This window comes from Elephas maximus, chromosome 4, assembly GCF_024166365.1.
Source record: "Elephas maximus indicus isolate mEleMax1 chromosome 4, mEleMax1 primary haplotype, whole genome shotgun sequence".
NCBI classification, from domain to species: Eukaryota; Metazoa; Chordata; class Mammalia; order Proboscidea; family Elephantidae; genus Elephas; species Elephas maximus.
Genome location: NC_064822.1, coordinates 112,809,339 through 112,837,093, shown reverse-complemented (window position 1 = coordinate 112,837,093; position 27,755 = coordinate 112,809,339). Strand labels below are relative to the sequence as shown.

General features: G+C 34.7%; 2 protein-coding genes across 2 annotated transcripts in view; both read right to left on the bottom strand.

Annotated features, from left to right (window-relative positions):
• Positions 1-224: 224 nt before the first annotated feature.
• LOC126076389 (olfactory receptor 6C2-like) lies at positions 225-1,160 on the bottom strand. Its single transcript, XM_049884922.1, has one exon. It carries the CDS (start codon positions 1,158-1,160, stop codon positions 225-227), a length of 936 nt encoding a protein of 311 aa, XP_049740879.1.
• Positions 1,161-21,147: 19,987 nt separating this feature from the next.
• LOC126076388 (olfactory receptor 6C2-like) overlaps positions 21,148-27,755 on the bottom strand; it is a 37,809-nt gene continuing 31,201 nt past the window's right edge. Inside the window, exon 3 of the mRNA XM_049884921.1 lies at positions 21,148-21,691. Coding sequence (XP_049740878.1) covers positions 21,148-21,691 — 544 coding nt within the window. The remainder of the gene's footprint in view (positions 21,692-27,755) is intronic.

The window sequence follows — 27,755 nt, the reverse complement described above, 5'->3', positions numbered from 1 at the left end:
AAAAAATAGTGTCGTTTCTTCTGATTAGGGACATTGTCCTGAAAGGGTTTGTTTGTGAAAGAAATAAAGAGAACACTTAAGTGGTGGTGGGCGTTTTTTCTGGGTGCAATAAGTGTTTGAGAAGGTTAGCCTCAATAGAACACAGATCAAGAAGAGACAAACAGATTTGGAACACCATGGTTTATTCTTAGCTTGATATTTTATTCCTCGATTTGACCATCCTCTTACGTCTTTGTAACAAATGCAATTCTTTTGAAGGAGTCACTGAAGGCTTGTCTCACTTGTTTGTTTCTCAGAGTGTAAATGAATGGGTTCAACATGGGAGCAATGGATGTCACTAGCACTGACACACCTTTATTACTACCCAATGATTGCTTTCCTGAAGGATTGATGTAGATAAAGATACAGCTTCCATAGGTGATGGAAACCACAATCATGTGGGAAGAACAGGTGGAAAAGGCCCTTCTTCTCTGATGGGCAGAAGGGAACCTTAGAATGGTCTTGACAATGTATATGTAGGACAGAACAACACATATAAGGGTCAGAATGAAAGTGAGCACAGCACAGACAATAACTAATTGCTCTATGAGCCATGTGTCTGAGCAAGAAATCTTCAGGATAGGAGGTGCATCACAGACAAAATAATCAATCACATTTGAGTCACAGAATTTCAAGTTTAGGAACAAAGTAAGTGGTGGGAATATGATCAGTAAGCCAGCCATCCAACAGCAGAAGACAAGTGTCTTGCAGACTCTGCTGCTCATGATGGTCACGTAATGCAGTGGTTTGCAGATGGCCACATAGCGGTCATAGGACATGATAGCCAGAAGGAAAAATTCTGTCACTCCAAAGACATCAATGAAAAATACTTGAATCACACAAATATTATAAGTAATTGATCTGTCACCTGTTGCTATATTGCACAAATATCTAGGAATACAAGCAGATGTGAATGAAATTTCTAAAAAGGCAAAATTTTGTAGGAAAAAGTACATGGGTGTTTTGAGGTGGGAGTCCACTAAAGTGAGGGATATGATGGTCAGATTTCCACTTATACTCAACATATACGTGAGAAGTAGAAAAATGAAAATTGGAATCTGAAGTTTTGGGTCATCTGTCAGTCCCAGCAGGATAAAGGTTGTTATTGTGTGGTTTTTCATCACTGACTTCTAAATTTTATTCAATATTCGTATTAGGTTTAGAGATATTTTAATTGAATAGAATGGTATCAAAGTCAGAGAGTGATAAACAATGACTACTAAGGACAGCACACTTGTCTGACAATTTGTTGCATTGTGGTGGCTTGGGTGTTGCTATCATGCTTGTGGTTGCTATGCCACCAGTATTTCACATACCAGCAGGGTCACCCACGGTGGAGAGGTTTCAGTGGAGCTTCCAGAGTAAGATAGGCTAGGAAGAAAGGCCTTGTGATTTTCTTCAGAAATTAGTCAGTGAAAACCTTTGGATCATGACAGAATATTGTCCAAATCACTTGTTATCAGGAGGGACCAATTGTTAGAGCAGAAATGAATGCAAGGGAGACCTTTGGTTGAATGCATTAGCATGGCAGCCACAAAGATGGACTAGAATACACCAGCAACTGTGAGGGTGATGCAGGTCTGGACATTTTGCTCCATTGCCTGTAAGATCGCCATGAGTCAGAGTCAACTCGATGGCAGCTAATTACAACAAAAACTAGGGACTGCAAACTAATTCATATGTAGCTTCTTCTATTTATTGGTAATTAATGTTGTCAATACTCTGATGGGCTTGGCTACTCAACTGTTTTAATTTTTTTATTTTTATGATAGATTTTTAAAAATATTCAAAAAAATCAATCTACCATTCCAACAACCATTTTTATTTCACATTTTTAATCAATAGTCAGGATTGGATTTTCCCAAGTAATTAGATTTGACCCACAATATGATGTGAGTCAACAAAATTATACTTTCTTTTTACTTCCAGGAATTAGTCCCAATTTAAAGGTGAGTATTTAAGCCTAATCATTTGTTTCATGTCTTTCCTTTAAGACTTGAGCTTGATAAAATGTGAGTGTGTAACAAAGAATTTGGTGTCCTTACATAGCCTTTGTTAATACCTCTGCAACTTGTGTTTTCTAATCCCTCACTATGACAAAGCATGCTTATGTTGCTTTGTTCTGTGTTTTAATGCAAGTGTCACATCACTGGATTACTCCTTTGGCTCTTATTCTTTACCCTCAATATCCACTGGTATATACAATGCAGAGAGTATTTTAATGCCAATTCGTTTGGTGTAATGAAGAAATATTTGGTCCAAGGATAGACAACTGGAAAAAAAACCAAAACAAAAACATGTTTCTCTTATGTTTTTAGTATGTTTAGTTAAGTATGGCACACACTTTAATACCTTGTTATCAGTATCACCAAGTTCAAAATCAAGCAGAATACTACATATGCTCTCCAAGCACTGCCTGTCTTCACTCACTTCCTGGGTCTTACCTGCACCAGTGATTAAGGGCAGACCTTCTGCAGCCAAATCTCTACAGTTCAATACCCGGCTTTCCACTTACATCTGTAAGATCTTGGGCAAGCTTTCAACCTCTCAGGCCCCCAGTTTTTGTACAGAAAAAGGGGGATAATAATAGTATCTACAACATACAGTTAAAGTGATTAAAAAGGGTAATACAGATAACACATATATAAAACAATACGGTACATAGCAAGTACTACATACATGTCAGCTCTTACTATTTTCTGGTTTCTCACAGATAATTCATGTAATGTGATCTCAAAATTACAAACCTAAAGTAAATTTTATGCTCTGTGTATCCCATATCTTCCTCCTCTGACTTTATGTCTCTTATAATAAAACTAATAGATTATAGAAAACTTACCATCTGATAAGTCTTATAGTAAGCACTTCACATGGATTAACTGTCTGAAAAAACAACAACAACAACCACCACAACAACTCCCTTCCTATTCTTTCCCCTTCTCCACTCGTTTTTACTCCTATTCTCCCAAATTGTGTGGACACATCTACTTATTCATGATTTTCAGTCTGAGCTTCACTCCCAGTAGACAATCTTCTAAAATGCTATTATCTGTGTCGACTGGCCCGCATTTGTCCTATCATATAGCTGTCACTTTTATCTGAGCGCTTCCTCTGAGAAAGTAAGTTTGTTGAATCAGGTGACTATCATTTTTTTTTACTGGGAAAGCTACCACAACTAACACAATCTTATACTAACAGTGAGTGCCTAAGAAATATTTGTTGTATAAATTCACTTATCTAGTTCATTTGCAGACATATTCGAAGCTGTTTTCTGTCCTATTTGAATTCCATTTTGTAACTGCTTTGCCACTGGTTTTAATTATTTAAATTTTTAAGGTTCTATCTTTAACATTGAGCTTTTATTTTGTATTTGAATCAGGACTTTTGCTAGTGAATAAAGCCATACCATGAATAAAGCCATAGCAACCATTACCCTCTCTGCTTATGTTATTACCTTCTTTGCTGACCGAACTGTTAATTGGCATCCCTCCTTGCTTTACTGCCAAGCTGATAAATAGCTGAATCTTTGTCGATTGCTATTTGTGTTTGCTTGAAGATTCTGTTAGTAAGATATTCAAACCAGTGTAAAAAAAAAAAAAAAACTCAGAAAGATTTGTGGATCTAGTTACATCTGATTTTGGTAAATCACAGCAGTTTGCTTCTCAGAGAAAATTACTATGCATAGCTCCCAAAGTTGAAAGTAAGTGAAATCATAACCACTGTGTTTACTCTTCTGAGGGATAGTAATAGCTTTGGCTGATTGTTTAAAGGCAATATTTCTAAAGGCTGATCTGATGAAGAGGACCCCCTTAGAAAGGACTTCTGTGGGATCTGCTTGTCTTTCTGCTTAGAAACCCCACTTACCCTCACTGGTTCTCTGGACAGACCTACAACTCTGTGTTTTTTCATTTCCAGCACAATGGAGAAGACTGTCTAAACAAGGACTTTGTCCCTTTTATGCCTAGGAAATATGTCCTAGCTCCTTTGGTTGAAAATAAAACATTGTTCAAACATTTACCTCTGGTTTTGAAAGAGTTGATTCTATGACCTCTCCGGATAGGGTAAGGGACTTTAACACAAGATTTACATTTGATTTGTTTGCTAAACCTTAAGCTAAATAATAAACAAAATGGGTCCTTGGTGACTCAAGCTCAGAAGTCACTAATGAGTCCTTTTTATAATGAATTTGGGCAAAAATCCAGCTAGGTGCACCAGTGGGGACGGTGTTCTGAGAGACACAAAGAGGCAAGAATAGCAACAGACTGGCCAAGATACTACAGAAAAAATATTAGGTTGTAAAGAACAAGTCTGGCTTTCCCGTTTTTTTTTTCTTGTACCACCTAAGCTGTCTGATAAGTGGTAGAAAAAATGCAGGAAAGGCAGATCTTGACTTCCTCATCTGCCATTTTTTTTCTCAAATATTAAAAAAGATTAAAAAAATGGATAATATTAGAAAACTCAAAGTTAGTGGTAATTCTTTTTAAAATTTAAGGAAACATGTGTTTTGTATATGAATATTATAAAACAACAATATGCTTTACATTTGTAACCTGTAATCATATCAATAATCAGAGAAGTGTTGCACCATACAAAATATGTGTTCTGGTGTATTCCATTTGTATTTTTAAACCAATCTTATTAGTTATAAGCATATGTGCAGTTTTCCTTATTATTAAAAATAGCTTCATAGTATTCAATTGCATGATTCTATCGTATTCTCATAGGAATCCCCCGGGTAGTACAATGGGTTTAGTGCTCTACTTCTAGCTGGAAGATTGGTGTTCAAACCCACCCAGAGGTGCCTTGGGAGACAGGCCTGGGTTCTGCTTTGGAAAGGCCACGGCCTTGAAAGTCCTATGGGGTGTGGGGTCGCTTAGAGAAGGAATCGACTTGATAGCAATTAAAAACAACATCATATTCTCATATATTTTCCTTACTATGTCTTTTTCACAACTAATAGTTTCTAGAGAAAGCACATTCAGATGAAATTCTAGAAGTGGTCTATCATCATTGAAATATATTCACATTTCAAAGATTTTAGATTAAGTTACCTAAATACCTTCAGAAAGATAATACCAAATTACATAGCTAGAGTGTTTCTATGGGTCTATACTTATATCCATACCTAGTTTGAAATGTATGCCCATGTTTTATGGCTGTGTATGATGTGAATTTTTTTCATCAGTTTGTCATTTGTTTTAATTTTGTGTTATTACAGTTTTGATATATGGAACCTGGTAAAACTGGTACTACCTTTTGAAATTTTGTATTTTTACCTTTTTCTAAAAAGTTGTATATTTTCATGTTAATTTCTATGAATTTTATATATTATTGCTATTTTAATAAGATCTTGCTTTTTAATAAGAAAGATTTTTTTGTTAATCTTAATTTTATACTTTTCTACCTATCTAAAATTTATTTGCTTCTTCAGAATTTACCTATTTCACTGTTGTATTTTTTCTAGTGGTTACCCTGAATATTTGACACAAATATTTAAGACTTTTTAAAATATCAGTTTGTAGAGATAGTCCCTCTTTTTATCCTCCTCCCAAAGAAGAAAGATGCTTAGCATATTTTTTTGTACACTTTATTGTTACCTTCCTCTTCTTCCCCTTTCACCACTTTTTAAGATATGGTTATACAGGGCTTCACATCAAGAGAGTTACACACTTTTTTTTAAACAATAAACTTAATTATGGATGTTGTATATAGTTTAATGTCAAGACATGTGTACTTCCTTTCCAGAATAAACACTTCCTTCCCTGTTCACTTCTGCTTTTCATGAGTAGTGATTTCTTGAGATTGTTTGTGAATAGTGAGTTTCTGTTCATCTTGGGAATTTTTTTTTTTTTGCCTCATTTATGAATAATTTTTGGCTTTATTTGCCTTGTCTGAAACACTGTTTCGAAGTAATTTGAAATTAGAGGAGAGCGGGAAGAACGAAAGAGTAACAGATAACGAATAAGAAATAGATCAAGAAAAAAATAGTAAGAGTGTGGTTTTAAATATATTTATGCTAGTAATTACAGGTAATGATGTATTAGAGATGCCAGACTACAGCGAACGCAAAACTCAACCATAAAATGTTCACGAGAGACCCCAGATAACCATTTGTTATTTGTAAGAGCATTTTGTGTAAGCACACAAGATGACTAAAAGGATAAAAAATTATGGCAACACATATTGTGCAAAAACTAACCAAAAGAAGGCTTCAGTTACTATACCATAATCAGGCAAAGGAGACTTTAAGCACCAAATTCTACTAGAGGTAAAGAGATCCATTTCATAATGACAAAGGATCAATCTAACAAGAAGACATAACAATTGTACTTTTGTAAGCATCTTATAGATTCACAGCATATAAAGCCAAAATTGTCAGATCTAAAAGAAGAAAACCCAATTCACTACCATTGCTGGATATTGGAATACACGTTTCTTAGTAAAAGAGTAGAACAGGAAAAATCAGCTAGGATACAGATGATTTGAATAACTTGAAATTAAAGTCATGTTTAGAGCAGTAATCTTAACAAATGCTGAATATATATCTTTTCCAATACACATGTAGCATTTATTAAAAGAATCCGTAGGCAAGGCAATAACAAAAATCTCAACAATTTCAAAATAATAAAAAAGAATTGAAGTGTTACAGGGCATGGTTTCTGACCAGGGTGCAATCAAACTAGAAATCAATAGCAGAAAGACGTTGCTGCTGTTGGGTGCTGTCGAGTCATTTCCGACTCACAGCAACTCCATGTGACAGAACAGAACTGCCCCATAGGGTTTTCCTGGCTGTAATCTTTACCGAAACACATCACCAGGCCTTCCTACTGCAGAGCTGCTGGGCTGGTTCCAAATACCAACCTTACAGTTAGTAGCCAAGTGCTTAACCATTGCGCCAGTAGGGGTCTACAGCATTGTCTGGCATGCTGTATTTCACCTAGTTATAAAAAAAAAAAATTACCTTAATAAAATCACATGCCTATTTTGCAGTTTTCATGAGTTAAACAATGCCTGCATTCTGAATATGTACACATTTCTAAGATGCCTCTTGAGGACATCTTGGAGCTGAAGTACGTATTGCTGGAGTGTCACAAAATATAAGAAGCATGAGTGGTGAAGTCGGATAAAAATGGATTTGCATCCTAAATGCACCACTCACTAGAATTATTTTGTTCTCCTGAGTTTCAATTTACCTACCTGTGAAGTACAGACAGAATTAAACAACTTACTTTTACAGGGGTTTAAAAAGCAAAACAAAGCAAACTAAAAAATAACAAATTATGCAATTAAAGAAACAGTTTTCAATTGTTAGTTTCCTCAAAACAAAACTAGTCACATCATAAAAGCCCATTGCCATTGAATGGATTTCGACCAATAGTAACCCTATTGCAGAGGGTAGAAATGCCCCCTAGGGTTTCCAATGCTGTAATCTTTCCAAGACCGCCAAATCTTTCCCTCCCAGAGCAGCTGTGGTTTTAAATCTGTGACCTTTTGGTTAGCAGCTGAGCACTTAATGTTTGTGCCACCAGGGGTCTACAATCCAACCCAGCAATTGCACTTTTGAATATTTATCCCAGAATTAAGGAAACTTACATTACATAAAAGTTTATATATGGAATTTGATAAAAGCTTACTTTTAATAGCCAAAACCTGGAAACGATGCAGCTATCCTACAATAAAGAAACGGTTAAACAAACTGTGATACATCTATACATGGAATATCACTCAGAAATAAAAAGGAACAGACAGTCAAAATGTGTAACAACTCAAATGAATCTCCAGTAAATTTTGCTGAGTGAAAAAATATAATCTGAAAGGGGTATATAGTAGATGATTGCACATGATTTCCTTCTTGAAATAACAGTATTATTAACCTGGTGAACAGATTAGTGGATTTTAGCTAGCTGATAAGAGATAGGTCAGGCAGTGGAAGGGGGAAATTAGTGTCGTTATAAAAGGGCAAAACAGATCATTTAGGTGACAGCACCATTTTGTGTCTTGACTGTGTACTGGCTACATAAATGTACGTATGTGGTAAAATTGCATAGAACTGAACATGCACAAATTCAAAGAGTTGCATTAAAACTGGTAAAGTCTGAATTAGGGTACATATGGTATTAATGAAAATTTCCTGTTTGTCATACTGTACTATGGTTATGCAGAATGTTAACGTTTAGTGAGACGGAGTAAACCATCTGGGGCATTTCTCTGATTTATTACTTACAACTGCATGTGAATCTACAATAATCTCAAAATAGAAAGTATGATTTTGTGTGCTCAATTACTTAAAAAAAGTGATAGGTCTGTAGTGAAAGGCAGCTGCTATAATCATTTTTCTTACAAAACCAACATAAACATCTTTACCAATACTCTTAACTCGATATTTGAAGATCACCTGTAATATTAATCCTACTTTCTTCATGCCATTTTATTCTCTGGTTTATTTTTTAAAGTCTGAATTAATTTATTTGCATTTTTTTTTAAATTGGTCTCCTTTTGTGGGAGATGTTCTTTCAACATATTCGAGGTTTGCCTACTACGTACCAGATATTTTGCTGACTGGCTTAAAGACACAAGTGAAAAACAGACAAGTTTTCTGCCTTCATAGCCCTATGCTACCTACTGAGGAACATGAACAAGAAAAACGAAAATGTTCAATGTATTGAGTTTTGTGATGTGTTATGTGATTATATTACCCAGATAAAAAATGAGGGGAAGAAAATTTTAAGCAGAGGCAAAAAGAGCATGAGTCATTTAACGAATTGTTATGTAGAGTTATTATTTTTTTTTTTTTTTGAGGATAATTAGTTTGGCACTGATTTTCCCTCTTCATTCATAAAAAATCAATTATTATTTTGGTTGTAATTTTTTTTTTCTTCATCTCTATCTCTCTTGTCTGATCACCATGCATTTTCCAGAATTACTTCTGGGTTTCTCTTTCTGGCGCTTTCATGTTTTCCGTTTTGTTATAGTCATTTGTATGTCTAATTTTTATAGACTCTATGTTTTTTCCTTCAATTTTTATTTCAGCATTGTCATGGATTGAATTGTCAGGGGAGAGAAAAAAAAACGTATAGCTTTATCTACACCATACAACATCGTATTACTGGTTCTTCCTTCTCACCATATTTCGTTTGCAATTTATATTTTATCTATGCCTTGCATTTGATTTTTCCATATAGCTAGAACTGACTGCTAATATTTTGTAAGATCAAGTGCTCTTCCACACTCATAGACTGAGTTATAAAGCTGAATAGTAAAGCTTCTTGATCACCTTCATGTATTTCCTTAAAGTTTTGTTCTTTATAAAGTGAAAATATAACACAAGTAGTGAGGAGCTCACTATAGAGGCTCTAACCCTGGTGGCGTATGGTTAAGAGCTACAGCTACTAACCGAAAGGTTGGCAGTTCAAATCCACCTGGTGCTCCTTGGAAACCCTATAGGGCAGGTCTACTCTGTCCTATAGGGTTGCTATGAGCCGGAATCAACTCGGTTGCAATGTGTTTGAGTTTCTTTGCATAGAGGCTCTTCACATCCATTGCATGACATTTTGCCATCTAGCATTAATGCAATTTTAAAAATCATGTTTTCTTTATACAGCTTCCTTTTGTCACCACTTCCCCTGACTCTCTCTCATGATTTTCAGTTTAAAATTTAAACTTCTTTCCTACTCTGCTGCAGAAGATAAGGATCTTTTTATAAGAAATGTATTGTATTTCTATACAACGTTAACATATGTGGAATCCAAAATGCATGTCGATGCGTGACATCATCACAAGTAGTTTCAGCTTTTAATCTGTTTAGCCAAGATTGAAAAACACTCCCGACATATTATTATTGATACCACTAAAACAAAAAATTATTAGATTTCTCCAAGCCTACTTGCTTTCACTGTGACTCAGTTTTGTCATGTAAAAAATATTTTCTATATAAAGCACTTATAAAATTACCTGACTGATGATGATTTTTATTTTTCAGTCATCATACAGTCTTCAGAATACTGTAATCACCTTTTCATCCCCAACATTATAATAAAACAGTTTACAGCAAAGTTTATCAAACTTCCTTTTTGCTATATAAGTTTAAGAAATTTCTAAGTGGAATGTGTTCTTTTTACCACACACTATTCATAACATTCTCTCATATTTTACCTTAACACAACACACACTATTTTCTGTCATCTGTTTGCTTTCTAGTCTTACTTACTTTGGACATGTTGTCAAGAGAGACTAGTCTCTGAAGAATGACATCATGCATGGTAGAGGGTGAGCAAAAAAGAGGAAGACCCTCAACAAGATGGGTTGACACAGTGGCTGAGACTGTGGGCTCAAACACAGCAACAATTGTGAGGATGGTGCCGGACTGGAGAGTGTTCCATTCTGTTGTACATAGAGTCGCTGTAAATCAGAAGTGACTCGATGACACCTATCAACAACAACAGCAACAATTTCTAGACATTTATTTCCTTTTGTGCCTTAATTAACTTGATAGTTGTCAGTTTTCTTCCTTAGTACTTTTTAATTCCTAACATACTCACTCTCTTTGGGCATTTTCTTGAACTGTTGATCTCCAAAAAATGATTGCTCTTCAGAATCTCAGTCATATAGCCAAACACTATGAAGTGCAAAATGTGAAATCCAAACATTTAAAGTCCACAATGGAACTCTTGATTTTCAAAGCTTCCGTCTTATTTCTTCTCTGTGTTCTTTATAATAAAAGTCATACGTGATATTTATTAAGACTTTAAAGGATTAATGTTGTTATTAAGACTTTAAAGGATTAATGTTGTTATGCTAGATATTCAAATAAACTCTTTACCTGAATTATCCATCTGCCCTCAAACTCTGTTTTCCCACTCCATCCCTGTGTCTAATATCCAGTCCTAACTTGGGATACACATGTTTACTGGTTTTTAGTTTGAGTTTCCAGAAATTTGTGTGTGGGACTTATTTCTTCATATTACCAAGTTACACTACTTCTAAATGAACCCCTGATCGATGTTGCTTAAAATAACCTTCTTAATGACAACACACTATTCGAGTTTAAAGCACTCTAAAATTGATATTTCATTAAAATTCACATTAGAACTCACATTTCTAAATTTTATACAGTTGGGAAAGGTTCATTTATTAAAGACAAACATGACCCAAGTTTCAAAAGAGAAAATGTAACTGTAATGACAGAATTTATCATACTCACCCTTCTGGCAGCTAATCATTGTCTTATTCTATGAGTTATTTAATTACAGCCATATTTATAGCTACAATTTGAAAATGAATGTAATGTTGGAAGCCAGCATGAGGATTTTTGGTCACTACTCATTGAATCTGGTCACTTCCCAAATCACAACAGCCTGGGATTTTGTTGAGTTTTCTCTCAATTTCAAAGAATGGTGTGTATGGAGTGACTGATAAAATGCACTCAATTGCATAAAATCCCTTACAATAGATGGTCACTATCACAGGCTCAGAAAATATTTTCTTTCACTCCTCATCCCTGAAAAGAAAAGCTAGTTCCTTTGAAGTAGCTTTGGAAGGGTTGATGTTCTGAACTACCTTTGCTCAGAGACGGGTTTTCTAGTCTCTAGTCTGATTTTTTTTATTTGTCAAATCTGGGACAAAACTAATAAACAAAAATGTCCTTAGTGACCAGGTTTAAAAATCACAAATGAATCACCTGTGTAATGAACTTTGGGGAAACGGTGGGGACATATCCTTTAGGGGCAGGATATGGAATCAAAAGCATTTAAAACAGTAAGAATGTAGCTTGAAAAAAACAAAAACAGAAAAACCTTTTCTAGTTTGTCGTTTGTTTTAACTGGGTGTGATCATGTAAGGTATGAATTAAACGAAGATCATAGGTCTTAATTTTTTTACCAATTTTTCATAAAGGTATGAATTATATATTCTTTAGACATTTGATTAGATAAGCAAAAACAGAAAAAATAAAGGGAAAACAACTAGGAAAATAGTTTAAAGTAGATGTCATAAAATCTGGTGTTTTTGAGCATATCTTTCCATAATTCTCTTGCTGGAAATATACCCACGCATGTAACATATAATATTTACAAATGAACAAATATTAAATTAAAAAATACTTATATATTAAGCTATGTTAACCTTAAATTTATATGAACCTATTTATATAATTGGAGCTCTAGGGCATAGTGATTAAGTGCTATGACTGCTAACCAAAAGGTCGGCAGTTTGAACCCTCCAACCGCTCCTTGGAAACTCTGTGGGGCAGCTATACCCTTTCCTATAGAGTCACTATGAGTCGGAATGGACTAGATGGAAAAAGGGTTTTTTTTGTTTGTTTTTGTTTCTGCAATTAAATTATTAATATGTGTCATTTTAATTCCGTTTAATCTCAGTCCATTGTACTAACATAACCTTGGAGTTTAAATGAAAATTTATTGTAAATTTATGCTGTCTGCAACATTTCATCATTTTAAAATATCACTTTGTTGCTATCCTATGATTTATTCAATCACTACCTAAAATCTTTTTAGATTATTTCACATTTTTCACAATTATAGAAAAATCTGCAAGATGAATCCTTATGAAAACATTTTTTGTGCGTTGCCAGAATAAGTATAGAAGTGAAATCCCTTTAAAAAATTGATGTTCATATTTAGAACAATAACATGTTAGTATTATAAATAGAGAAATAGACAGCTGCTGTCGAGTTGACTCCAATTCATGGTGACCTTATGTACAACAGAATGAAAGGTTGCCTGGTCCTGCATCATCTTCACAATCGCTGTCATGCTTGAGTCCTTTGTTGCAGCTACTGTGCCAATTCATCTCACTGAGGGTCTTCCACACTGAGGGTGTCTCTTGCTTTCATTGGCTCTCTATTTCACCAAATATAATGTCCTCCTCTAGCAATTGATCCTTCCAGATGACATGCCCAAAGTAAATGAGTTGCATAATACTTTGTTGTGATTCATAAAGTTTTCATTGGCTAATTTTTGGAAGCAGATCGCCAGACCTCCCTTCCTTGTCTGTCTTAGTCTTTAATCTCCACTTAATCCTGCCACCATGGTGACCCTGCAGGTATTTGAAATATCAGCGGCGTAGCTTCCAGCATCATAGTAACACACAAGTCACCACAGTATAAAGAAGTGACAGATGGATGGTAGATTACTATTAAAACCTGTAATAATTAATAGGTTCCTTCAAGTCAAGTGTGTATGTGTCTGCACATATGCTCGTCAGGGATGTGTTTTTTTTTTTTTTTTCCTTTGTATAATTATTGCCTTAATTAAATCAAGGACTAATACCAGTCAAGGTCGGCTTACAGATTTATTGGCATATGATTTACATACAATAAAATGCACCATCTTTAATTTTTCAGTTTGATGAATTTTGACAAATATATACACCTAACTAATCCCTACCACCACAGGAGACAGAGAGCATTTCCATCTCCCCCAAAGGTTTCTTTTTGTCCCTTCCTGATTAACCCTGACCCCATTCTCAAGGAACCAGTGGTTTGCTGAAGACAGTTCAAATGAGACTAGATTTGTCTTATGTTTCATATGAATGGAATCATACATGGCATCTTTCTCCTATAACGCTTTTGAGATTCATTCTTATGACTGTGTGTATAAGCAGTTCATTTGTTTACCCGGAATATTTCATGGTTTAGACATCACAATTTGCTTACTTGTTCAACACAAGATAGACATTTTGACTATCTCTGGAATTTGGCTACTGTGTTTAAAACTGCTTTAAACATTCATGTACAAGTTTTTGTACGGGTATGCATTTTTATTTCTCTCAGGTAAATATCTGGGTGTGCAATTTTTGGATCAGGTGGCAAGTATATATTTAACTGTTTAACAGTTATGTCTCGGTTTTCCAAAGTAGTTGTGACTCTTGAATCACAATGTGTGAGATTTTTAGTTGATATATATCATTGACATTTTTTCCAGTCTTTTTCGTTTTAGTCATTCTAATGAATGCATTTTGAAGTGTCTTTGTGGTTTTTATTTGCATTTTTCTAATGACTAATGTTGAAAATCTTTTTGTATGATTTCTTGCTATTTATCTCTCTTCTTTTATGAAACGTACATTCAAATATTTTGTCCATTTTTATTAGGTCATGTTTTCTTATTATGAGCTTGTAAATATTCTTTTTACACACAAAAAAAATAAAAAAAGCATTGCCATTGAGTTGATTCAGCCTCACAGAGAACCTATAGGACAGAGTAGAACTGCCCCAAGGTGTCCCTGGTGGATTCAAACTGCCGACCTTTTGGCTAGCACCCGGGCTCTTAACCACTTTGCCACCAGGGCTCCATTCTTTTTTATACTGTGCATATATTTGAAGTGTCAATATATTCTCCCAATTTCAGGCCTGCATTTTTGTTTTTTTTCTTGGAGTCTTTAGAAATGTAAGAGTGTTTGGTTTTGATGAAGTCAAATTTATCCATAGAGTTCTTTTTATGTTTTGTGTTTTTTTGTGTCCTTCCTAGAAGATCTTTGCCTGCCACAAGGTTCCAAGTATTTTCTGTTTTCTTGTAGTTATTACCTTTTGGGGTGTGATCCATTTTGAGTTAATGTGTGTGTATGGTGTGAGACATGGTTCAGATTGAGGTTATTTAGTATCAAAATATTTGTGATTTTTCTCCATATACCTTTATGTTATTGTTGTAAATTTTATTTTATTCTGGTCAGAGAACATATCGGATATGATTTCAATCCTTTTAAATTTATTGGGACTTGTTTTATTGTCTATCTTGGTGAATATTCTGTGGGCCCTTGAAAAGATTGTACATTCTGCTGTTCTCAAATGGTGGGTTCTACAAATATCAGTTTGGTCAGGTTGGTTGATTGTGTATTTCCAGTCTTTTATGAAGGTATTTGTCTAGGTTTTCTATCATTTGCTGAGAGAGGGGTAACGCAATCTCTAATCTATGATTAGGCATTTGTCTATTTCTTCTTTTCATTATATCAGTTTATGATTTAGGTACTTAGAAGTTCTATTATTAACTTCTTATACACTTAGGGTCATTATGCCCTATCGACTGGTTGCATAATTTATTACTATATCCAATATCCCACTTTAGTCTCTGTTCTGAAATCTAAAATTGTCTGATACTAATACAACCACTCCAGCTTTGTTTTGGCTAATGTTTCCAAGGTAAATCTTTAAAAAAAAAAAAAAAAAAACTTTTCTCTAACCTATATATTTATTTATATTCAAAGTATTATTTTAAATATAACATATTGTTTCTTTTTTTCAGCCTATTTGACAAATTCTTCCTTTTAATAAGGATATGTGATTATTGGTTATGGTTGGTTTTAAATTTACAATCCTACTATTTGTTTTCTCTCCTATCTGTTCTTTGTTGATTGTCTCTTCTCCTAACTTCTTTTGGACTAAGTACTTTTATGATTCCACTTTACTCTGTCCTACAGGGTCGCTACATGTTGGAATCGACTCAATGACAGTGGGTTTCTTTTTTTAATCTCCATTATTTTTCATTAATAATGCGCTTTTTCGTGTGGTTGCTTTAGGGTTTACAATATATATGGCTAACGTATTTCAGTCTATCTGCAAATAATATCATGCCATTTCATATGTTATAGAATAATTTTGTAATTATATCCTTCCATTTTCCCCCCTTGGCCTTTGTGCTATTTTTGTCTTTTGTCTTAATTCTGCATATGTTATAATCCCAACAGTAACATTTTTATTTTTTTATTTATAGTCAATTATCATTGAAAAATCTTTTTAGAAGGGGAAAAACATCTTTTATATATACCCACATGTTTTTCACTTCTCTTCTTCATTCTTGTGTCAGATCCATGTTGTCATCTGGATTTTTCCTTCTGCTTAGGGGAATGATTTTACTCCTTTGTCTCCTGTTTGACAACGTATTTTATGAAAAGCGTACTGACATTCTTATATTTGCCCCTGTGTACATAATGTGTCTTTTCTGCTGATTGTTTTTTTTTTGAGATTTGTTTTTTTTCTCTTTTACTGGCGTTCAGTCATTTTATTATGAGAAGCTTTAATCTGGCTGTGTGTTTATTTTGCTGGGAGTTCATTGAGCTTTTTGAACCTGTAGGGTTTTACTTTTCACTAAATCTGTAAGAGTTTCTGATCTTAAAATACCTTTTGCCCCCCGTTCATCCTTTCATTTTAGACCTGCATTTACACGTGTACAATGATTGCTTGTTTTTTTCGACGTGTCATAGAGACACTGTTGATTTCTTTCAGTTCTTTTCTTCCTGTATGCTTTGATTTAGGACATTTATGTTGCTATATTTTCAATATCATTAGTCTTTATTATCCATTATATAATCCACTGTTACTCCCATCCAGGCAACTCTTCATTTTAAATGTTGTATATTTCATCTCTGTAAATTCCATTTGATTCTTTTTCATATCTCCCATTTCTCTATTCAGTTTTCCTTTTAGATACTTGATTACATTGAGCATATTTATAATATTTGTTTTAAATCCTTTGGGCTGTCATTTCTGGAGCTCTTTCAAATGAAAGAATTTATTCCTGATTTATGCCATATTTTCATGGTCATTGACTAATCTAATATATATATATGCATATATATAGTTTGTTTTATTTAATGTTGAAAATTGTGACTGCTATGTTGATGAGTATCTGGATTTTGTTGTTGTAAGTACTTTTTGAGTACTATATTTTGTTCATACAGCAGTACCCTTGCTTGATCCATTTTACACTTCTTTTTAAGTTTATTTTTCAGCAGCTAGAATAATTTGTATTATGAGAATAATTTAGGCTTGCTTTCAAGGAAGGACCCACCTGGAGTTTCTACCTAATGCCCTGAGTTTTCAGCAAGGATACTTCAATCTGGTTTATTGAAACTTTACTATCTTCCAACCCTATTTGGTCTTTGAAATATGTTCCAGTTAAAGCTCATTCATCGTTCCTTGCACAGCCTTATAGACTTTTATCCTACACATATATGGCTGAGTAGTCAGCAAAGACACAAGGAGGCCACAATGTGGGTTCTGGTGCACTTTTGGTGTATAGCTCCTTTCTCCAGTCATGTCAGCCCCCTGGAACTCCAATCTCTGCTTAATGCAGTAAATTTTCAGTGCCCTCATTTACTCCATTTTATCTTATAGTGACTCATCTGATCAGTGATTTTGGGGAAATCTTCATCATACTTGACTTAAAATTCTGGTATGCCTTATCAATTGCTTTGTGAAGTTGTCAGTCTTCAATAACATATGTATTTCTTCCTTGCCATGTCTTAAGTAATCTTCCTCTGCAGAAAATACTAAAAATTTCTGCCCTGCCTTCAATCGGTGTGGTAAAATACAGTCATAGTGTATGTTAAAGGAGATAATAGTTGCCATGAATCAAGCAGTGTTTTTCATTGCACTTTTTTACCACTAACACTGAATGTTTTATCCCCATCTTTCTGAATTTTTGTCTTATTTTTTAGTTGATTCCAAACTTGTTTCATGAACCAGTAGGTGGTTTTATTATGTCCTGACTTCCCAAAGAGATACGGAATGCTAAAATCTCTCTTATTCTCCACCCAAACCAAAGCCTCTTTGTAGAGTAACCAGCTGTTACTAGTTTGATAAGTATGCTTCTAGATTATATACTATCTATTTGCATGATAGGCTTAAAGCATATATATATATATATATATATATATATATATATTCATATGTTAGATCCTAAGAGCTCAGCTGCTAACCAAAATGTTGGCTGTTTGAATCTATCTGCTCCTTGGAAACCCTATGGGGCAGATATACTGTGTCCTATATGGTCACTATGAGTTGTAATCAACTTGATGGCACCTTTTTTTTTTTTTAGTATATGTTTTTCTATAGCTGATTATCTCACTCAGTATCAATCTTACATTTATTGCTATGTCAGTAAGGAGAACTTTTTTACAATGTCTAATAAAAATATAGTGAACATCATACATGCAGCTAGGTTAAAATGGTTTAATGACAATTTAATCACTGAAACAAAATTTGGGAAAGAATAGAAAAATTCAGGAAAGAATGGAAAATATCAATAAAAGAAACACAAAAACGAGATGATGGAGATGAGTATGTGACCACAAAATATAAGAACTCTAAATTGGTTATGTAAAATTATCAAATCAGACTTGCCAATCAGATTGGGTACAAGATAACAAAGATGGAAAACATGTAAACATGAAATGTTTACAGAAGTGCAACATATCTAAGTTTTGACTTTGGAATGTATGGAGTTCCTGTCTCATGTAACCACTGCCTATGAAATTTGGGCTGTGACATGAATAAATATAATTCTAAGGGATAAAGGTGAACCAGAAGTCAAAGAATCCTAATGTAGAATTGAAGCCAATTGTGCATCAAGTTTTCAGCTTGGTTTGAGGTATGTTCAGATTACTGACCAGGGTCTTGGAAAAAAAGAAACAGAAATCCTTTCCATAGAAAGATAATATTATTCCAGCTTAAATTTTTTAATAATTCTGCAACTACAGTGTCTAGGCCGTAGTTATGTATGAACAGACATATTAAAAGAAAAGACACCATCTGGGAGAAATGGACAACAGAAACAGACACATGCTATTTTAGATAATGAAGATATAAGACAGACTGCTAAAAAAACTATGTTCAAAGAAACCCACGGTTAAAAAAAATTACAGGAAACTCTGAAAGGTGGCATGGTAGATTAGGAAAAAAAATAAGCAAATAGTTTTAATTCTAGTGAAATCACAAAGAGTGTGTAAAAAGAGTACAGTGTATAACTTACAACTAATGTAGAAATTTCAAAGGTTAAAAAAGAAACAGAAAAATCTGGCTAAGCTGAAAGCACCTAAGAACAGGGCAGATTAAAAAAAAAAAAAAAAAAGACTTTACATTAAAATAAATGGACTTCAAAGAAGCCAGCCATAAAATGCCAACTGCTGTTCCAATTCATTTATATGAAAGGTCCAGAATGAGCAAATCTATAGAGAAAGAGAGAACATTAGTCGTTGCCTAAGGCTGGAAATAACGCTTTAGTGGTAAAGCAGAATTCTCACCTTCCATGTGAAGACCAGGGCTCATTCCTGGCCAGTGCACTCATGTGCAGCCACCACACAACTGTAAGATGGATTAAGAAGAAAGGCCTGGAGATCTACTGCCAAACTTCAGCCAGTGAGAACCCATGGATCATAATGGACCGATTCACAGCTGGTCATGGGGATAGAACAGTATCGGGCAGCATTTCATTCACTTGTGCTTGGGATCACCATGGAGTCAGGGGCTGACTGGACGGCAGCTAACAACAATGAAAACATCAAGGCTGGGAAGAAAGGGATGGACAGAATGACTGCTGATAGGCACAAGGCTCCTCTTGGGGTTATAAAATGTTCCAAAATCACATTATGATGATGGATGTACCACTTTTTATACAGACTGAAAATCACTGAATCATATACTTTGAATTGGTGAACTTTATAGTATCTGAATTTTATATTAATTTTTTTTTTTTTTATGGACTAAATGATCCCGTCAAAAGGAAAAGATTTAACGCTAGGTTAAAAAAAAAAAAAAAAAAAAAAAAATTTTTTTTTTTTAATATACTAAAAATCTCACAGTAAGAGCAGATACAGAATCTAAATTTAGAAACCATGGGTTGAAGGTTAATTTTTTAAACAGTGGGTAGTTTAAAAAAAAATCCCAAACTCCTTGACTTCATGTAGTTTAGTATGGGATATACCCCTAACATCTGGATGAATCCGTTAGGAAAATTAACCAACCTGTGGTTGAGCTAACAAAGGTCGACCTAAACATGGGAAAGCGAAAAAAGGAGACTTGAAAATTTTGCATGTTGAAACAAAATCAAACTAAATTAATCTTCCTTAAAAAGATTAAAGAAGAATATAGGAAAATAGAGCCCTATTGGGAATCAACTCGACGGCACTGGGCTTGGGTTAGTGGGCTAGCACACCATTATTGGAATAAAGGCCACTGAGATAAATATCTGTGTTTCCCATGAAAGATTGCAAGTTACTGAAGGCCTGATCAATACAAAGGTGAGGAAGTTAAAGTTTTTGATTATTATTAATTCAAGATACATTATAAATTTTATAATTTTACAGTTTTAATATTTCAGAGGTTTTTCCAGAATTGTAAGTCTTCTTATAATTCATCTTCAAGACAAAAGTATTTATTTGAGTGCACGTTAACTTTTTCTTTCTTTAATACATGATTGTTTCCTTTTTACCTCTGAGGGCACATGGAGGAGGTTTTTGGTGATTTATTCACTCCTCTGTGCCTGAAAGAATAACTGGTCCAAGGAACATACCAGTAAATATTTGTTAAGGGAATCAACGAGTGTATCACTTGAGAAGGTTTACTTGGAAGAAGCAATGGTTATCATAGCTTATTGTTTTACTGGAAAATTCATTAACCTACATTTTTTTTTTTCTGTTTTGATGTTCCCAATTTGGAGATATGCTTTCATTTTATTTTGTTGTGTTTTACTTTTTGGTATTACTGATTTGAAGATGAAGCCAAAATTTAAATTTTAGAATGCTATTAATGTGTCCATTAAGGGAGAGTATTACTAACATGCCTTTTAAGGGGGAATATTTATGAGAAAATGATTGCCTAGACCAGGATAAGTGAGACAGTGTTTTGAGAAAGCTGACCTGATGACAGAGTTTGGAAAGGTCAGTATACACGTGTAAACTGTACTTGACATCCCCCTATTTTTTGGAAAATATTACAATTGTTTTGATTGAGTCATTGAAGGCCTATTTTACTTGCTTGTTCCTCAGGGTGTAAATGAAGGGGATCAGCATGGGGGCAATGGAAGTGGTGAGCACTGTCACACCCTTATTAATGGCCACTGAATTATTTTGCTGAAGGTTTAATGTAGATGAAGATGCAGCTGCCATAGGTGATAGAAACCAGAATCATGTGGGAAGAACAAGTAGAAAAGGCTTTTTTCTTTTGCTGAGCAGATGGAAATTCTAGAATTGTCCTGAGGATACAAATGTAGGACAGGAAGACACACATAAGTGTCATAATGAGAGTCAGCACAGCACAGATTATACCATCTATTCATGAACCAAGTATTAGATCAAGAGATCTTCAGGAGGGGAGTTGCATCACAGATAATTGCAAAATTCCAGATTCAAGCCCAGGACGAGTGGGGGGATTATAATTATAATTATAAACAGACCAGCCGCCCAACAGCAAAATTCAAGTCTTCTGCAGACTGTGCTGTTCATGATGGTCACATAGTGTAGAGGTTTGCAGATGGCCATACAGCGGTCATAGGGCATGGCAGCTAGGAGGAAAAATTCTGTTACACCAAAGAGGTCAGTAAAAAATACTTCAGTGGCACAGGCACTATACGTAATGAGCTTGTCACCTGTTCTTATGTTGTACAAGTACCTGGGAATACAGGCAGATGTGAATGAGATCTCTAAGAAGGAGAAGTTTTGTAGAAAGAAGTACATGGCTGTTTTAAGGTGAGAATCCAGTAAGATGAGCGTGATGACTGTCAGGTTCCCAGTTACACTCAACATGTAGGTGAGAAAGAGAAAGATAAAAATCAAAACCTGCAGCTGTGGGTCATCTGTCAGTCCCAGCAGGATGAATGTCATTACTGTGTGGTTTGTCATCACTGACTCCTGACTTCTGTCCAATCTGCATGTCATATTCAGAGATATTTTATTATAGATCATTTTAACAGTACTACATCTATCCTGTTCAGACTGTTTTTATTCTTTAAAATATATAATCAACAGTTTTTACATTTTGAATCCACACTCTGAAAAGAATTGGTTTTGACTGTTATTAGTCTCCCACTTCATAAGGAGCACAGACATCATTCAACCCCAAAATTATTTGTTTGATGTATTTTCTTGGCACTTTGTTCCTTCTTAAAGCAATAAAGTATGTCAGATAACTTGGACTCATGATGCACATTCTTGTAGTCTCTGTCCTAGCTCTTATGTTTAAAGAATTTTGTTTTCTGGTTTTGTTCATGACACACATGTATTTCCTTCCATGGACATGTCTAAACCCTACCCGCCCACATGCATACACACACACACACACACACACAGCAACACCAGCTCCCCTCCTGACTCTTACTTAGTGCCCTCTGCCCCTATGTAATTCTTATGTTCTATGGTGGTGCAGAATGCAGCATGTCTTATTGCCTAATTAAAGGCTTTCCATTCATCCTTGCATGAAGTACTCTTATAAATTAGCTTCAAATACACTACAGATCTACAGGCGCTATTTTTTCCCCTTAACCTTTTATCTGTTGTTATTTCCTAATGTAGTCTTCATCCCACTTCACCTGTCATCATACTTACATCCCTCTGTGTTTTCATCAATTCCTGTGGTTTCATTTTAAAATTAGTGTCTCTAGGCTTGAAATTTTTCTTCTTCAGAGAACAGCGAAATGTTTTCCAGGAGACCCAAATTTATTTGCATGTGAACTCACTTCATTGTGTAAATTAATGTGTTATTTTATGAATGTTAGGCAGATTCACTCTGTCCACCTGAGCTGTGAGTACAGTTACGGCTTCATGGGTACAGTTTACAACATAAGGAAGAACTGATATGGCTCAAGGTTTTCCTGACACTAGATCACTCTCATGGAATTTACGGACACGTTGAACAACTATGTTGATTGAGTTGATATGTCACTGAAGTAGCCTCTCCTACCTTTCTCCATCCCTCCTTCTAGACCTCAGATAACGTGTATATCACTGAGTAAACTTCCTCAGCCCTATCAACACTGGGCAATATCCAATGCTCTAGAAAAACTTAATTTTATTTTTCCCAAGATACTAAAAGTATAATGAAGCAAGATTTAATAGGTGACTGACAGTGAAATGTGACCAACTGGTTTTTGTTTATTTTACTTTCAAAATATATGTTTGAAATCTGAGCAGGGAAGGTACTGAGGTGATGCAACTTCAGACAATATGTCATTCTTTTGGGGGATTGTGAAGTATGATTATACCATTATATGCATATATAGATCTTTTTTTATATGATGTTGGCAATATACATAATACACTTCTAAATCACTTTAAATGCCAATATATTCTTATCCATAAAATCTTCCCCAAAATGACATTTACATATCCAAAGAAAGTACATTCTAAAGAATAAAAAATGGGCATTTTCCCAAATATAAAAATTATCACTTACATCTTTGATTTTTAAAAGATTTATAAAATATATTTTTCCTCCAAAGAATAATAAGACTCAGATTACACAGAAGCAAATACAATTAAGATGACAAACTTAATCTCACAACTTACTATTATGACTGTCAGTCATAGTTTGTGTTGGCTGTTGAAACATATCAAGTCTTAAAAATTCTAGGTTGAAAATGGTACTTGGGATGAAGATTTTCATGTGAACTTCTGCTGATTTTTGCTTATGAATCCACTGTCACATTTATGACAACTCTGGAATGCATAGAGCTCTCTGAGGTACCCATCTTTAACCAATTACATGGACTTCCTTGTTGGACTATTATAATTTCCACAAGAAAGAGAAAAAAAAAGTGGCAGCAATATGAGGGTTATGGAAACTCAGGAATCGTCTGTGTTTCAGGAGAGCTGCCATTCTGACCTCTCAGGGCAGCAAGTGAGTTTACTACATCTGACTTCACAATTGCTTTATTTAATAAAAATGCAACTAAGTGAATGAACAAAGAGTCTTTCGTGACCAACAGACAAGATCACTAAAGAATCTTCTGAGTAATAAAATTTGGAGGAAAAAAAGTATGGTAACAAAGACACCATTGGAGACATTGTCCTTGGAGACAAAAGGATGCAGCATCAGACACCATGTTTTGATGAAAAATTTGTTGTATGTGAGCTATTTTGGGAACAGCATGAATATTGCTGTACAACCACATTGTGATAGTTTTATACTATCAATCTGTTTAACCAAGCTTGAAGCACACCTCAACATCTTCGTATCAATGTCATTACGTATCAAATATGTATATGTACCACATTTAAAGTACAAATCACATTCTCCAATTGAGTGTTTCCAGTCATACTCAACAGTAGAACAACAGAGGAATCAGATCATGAAACATAAGCTTAGCTTCATTTTACTGTCACATTGCTTAATCTGATACGTATCATAAGGGAGAAGACTAAAGAGGCCACATTTCTTTTTTTTTTTTTTCAATTTATTGTCCTTTAAGTGAAAGTTTAAAAATCAAGCCAGTCTCTTATACAAAAACGTATGCACACCTTCCTATGCACTCCTAGCTGCTTTCCCCCTAATGAGACAGCACACTCCTCTCTACCCTGTATTCCTTGTGACCATTCAACCAGTTCCTGTTCCCCTCTGCCTTCTCATCTCTCCTCCAGACAGGAGCTGCCCGCATAGTCTCATGTGTCTACTTGAGACAAGAAGCTCGCTCCTCCCCAGTATCATCTTCTTATAGTCCAGCCCAATCCCTCTCTGCAGAGTTGGCTTCGTGAACGGTTCCAGTCTTGGGCTAACATTGGGTCTGGGGACCATGACTTCCAGGGTCCCTCTAGTCTCATTCAGAACATTAAGTCTGGTGTTTTTAAGAGAATTGGAAGTCTGCATCCTGCTGTTCTCCTGCTGCATCAGGGGTTCTCTACTGTGTTCCCTATCAGGGTAGTCAGGCACCATATAATTCTTCTGGTCTCAGACTGATGTAGTTTCTGGTTTATATGACCCTTTCTGTCTCTTGGGCTTATATTTACCTTGTGTCTTTGGTGTTCTTCATTCTCCTTTGCTCCAGGTGGGTTGAGACCAAATGATGCATCTTAGATGGCTGCTTGCTAGCATTTAGGACCCTAGATGCCGCTCACCAAAGTGGAACACAGAACGTTTTCTTAAGACATTTTGTTATGCCAATTGACCTAGATATCCCCTGAAACCAAGGTCCACAGACCCCCATCCCTGCTACTCTGGCCTTTGAAGCATTTGGTTGTATTCAGGAAACTTCTTAGTTTTTGGTTTAGTACAGTTGTGTTGACCGCCCCTGTATTGTCTGTTGTCTTTCCCTTCATCTAAAATAGCTCTTGTCTACTATCCAATTAGTGAATACCCCTCTCCCTCCTTTCCCACCCTCATAAGCATCAAAGAATATTTTCTTCTCTGTTTAAACTTTTTCTTGAGTTCTTATAATAGTGGTCTCATACAATATTTGTCCTTTTGCAACTGACTAATTTCACTCAGCATAATGCCTTCCAGATTCCTCCATGTTATGAAATGTTTCACGGATTCATCTTTGTTCTTAATCGTTGGGTAGTATTCCATTATGTGAATATACCGTAATTTATTTATCTATTCATCCATTGATGGGGGCCTTGGTTGCTTTGATCTTTTTGCTATTGTAAACAGTGCCTCAATGAACATAGGTGTGCATGTATCTGTTCGTGTGAGGGCTCTAATTTCTCCAGGATATATTCCAAGGAGTGGGATTGCTGGATCATAGGGTAGTTCTGTTTCTAACTTTTTAAGGAAGTGCCAAATTTGTTTCCAAAGTGGTGGCACCATTTTACATTCCCACCAGCAGTGTATAAGTGTTCTAGTCTCTCTACACCCTCTCCAACATTTATTATTTTGTGTTTTTTGGATTAATGCCAGCCTTGTTGGGGTGAGATGGAATCTCATGGTAGTTTTGATTTGCATTTCTCTAATGGTATTATCATGAGCATTTCCTCATGTATCTGTTAGCTGCCTGAATGTCTTCTTTGATATTTCTTTGGTGAAGTGTTCATATCCTTTGCCCGTTTTTTGAATCGGATTGTTTGTCTTTTTGTAGTTGAGTTTTTGTAGTATCATGTAGGTTTTAGAGAGCAGACACTGATCAGATTTGTCATAGCCAAAAACTTTTTCCCAGTCAGTAGGTAATCTTTTTACTCTTTTGATGAAGTCTTTGGATGAACATAAGTGTTGATTTTTTTGGAGCTCCCAGTTATCCAGTTTCTCTTCTGGTGTTTGTGCATTGTTTATAATGTTTTTTATACTATTATGACAGGTATTAGGGCTCCAAGAGTTGTCTTTATTTTTTCTTCCATGATCTGTATTGTTTTAGATTTTATATTTAGGTCTTTGACCCATTTTGAGTTTGTTTTTGTGCATGGTGTGAGGTATGGGTCTTGTTTCATTTTTTTTGCTGATAGATATTCAGTTATGCCAGCACCATTTGTTAAAGAGACTGCCTTTTCCCTGTTTAACAGACTTTGGGACTTTGTCAAATATCATCTGCTCATATGTAGATGGATTTATGCCTGGATTCTCAATTCTGTTCCATTAGAGACCATACTTCTTGATTACTGGTTTGTTACATGAATTATTTATTGTATTTGGGAAATTTAAACTAGAGAACAAAAAATAGGAGAAATACGTGAAATGCCATGAACTATACAGCTTACATTAGAATGTATATGTTCCTGACATTTATTTATACAAATACGTCCAATTATTTTATAGTTATTATTTAAAAGTAATAAACAGGGAAACTAATATGCTCTGTAAACTTTCACCTAATGCACAATGAAAAATTAAAATTAATAAATGTAAGTATACATTAATAGGAGCCCTGGAGGCAAAGTGATTAAGAGCTTGCCCGATAACCAAAAGGTCAGAAGTTCAAACTCACCAGCCGCTTTTTGGAAACCCTATGAGACACTTCTACTCTATTCTGTTGGGTAGCTATGAGTCCTAACAGACTTCGTGGCAACATGTTCGGTTTTCGTTTCCACATTAACAACAATTTGTATAGTTAGATACATAACTTGTCAAGTATTCTTCAACCTCTACACCTATTGTAAATTCATATACATGTAATTATATATGAATATTTTATTGCAATTATTTTTCCAGTACCTTAAAAGTTCATGAGATTTTTAGATTATTTTCTGTTGTTATAAATCCATGTTTTTCTATAAATTTTCACTAGTATTAAAATTTTTTCTTTATGTATCCCCATTGTTTTACCAATACGTAAAACAAATGTAGACTTACATCCATTTCTACAACCAAAACAAATTCTGAAAAAGATATCTAATAAGAAAAACTTGCATATTTGTTAGAATTATTGCCAGAAGTATACACACTGGGTCAAAATGCTATTTGTTCTTTTAATGACTAAATAATAAAGTTATATAGTTTTTTTCATTCTGAAATTCTAGATATTTTTGTTCTGAACATTTCATGTGAAGTATTCATGGCTCTTATGTTGTTATTGTAAATTTTTTTTTTTTTAAATTTTGGTAAGGTTTACAGTAAGCACAAGAATACTAAGTATAAATCTCAATGAATTTTCCTTGTGTATACTACTATATACTGGTATAATTACCATGTACATCAGGAGTCGTGAGAAAAAAACATTTTCATCACTTCAAAAGGTTCCTTTGCTACCCTCTCACAAGTGCCACTGGAATAATCCCACATAAATAACCACTTTTGAACTTTTATCACCAATGGTTTTATATAAATTTTATGATGAACTTGCCCAATTGCACAAAAGTTAATATTTTCCAGGAGTTTGGTTGGGATTTTATTGAATCAATAGGTCAGTTGGAGAAGATTGATATTTTAACAATGTAAAGTCTTCCTGTGGGTAGTTAACCAGAAATGTAATTTTTTTTTACTTCTTTACCAAGCCTGTAATTGCCATTAAAAATAAAAGCAAATTCATATATATGAGATATCTCTTTATTTGTTCAGTTCTCTTTGATTC

Bases quoted from the DNA above. Each gene is read 5' to 3' on its own strand.
- LOC126076389 (XM_049884922.1), bottom strand. From the start codon at position 1,160: ATGAAAAACCACACAATAACAACCTTTATCCTGCTGGGACTGACAGAT.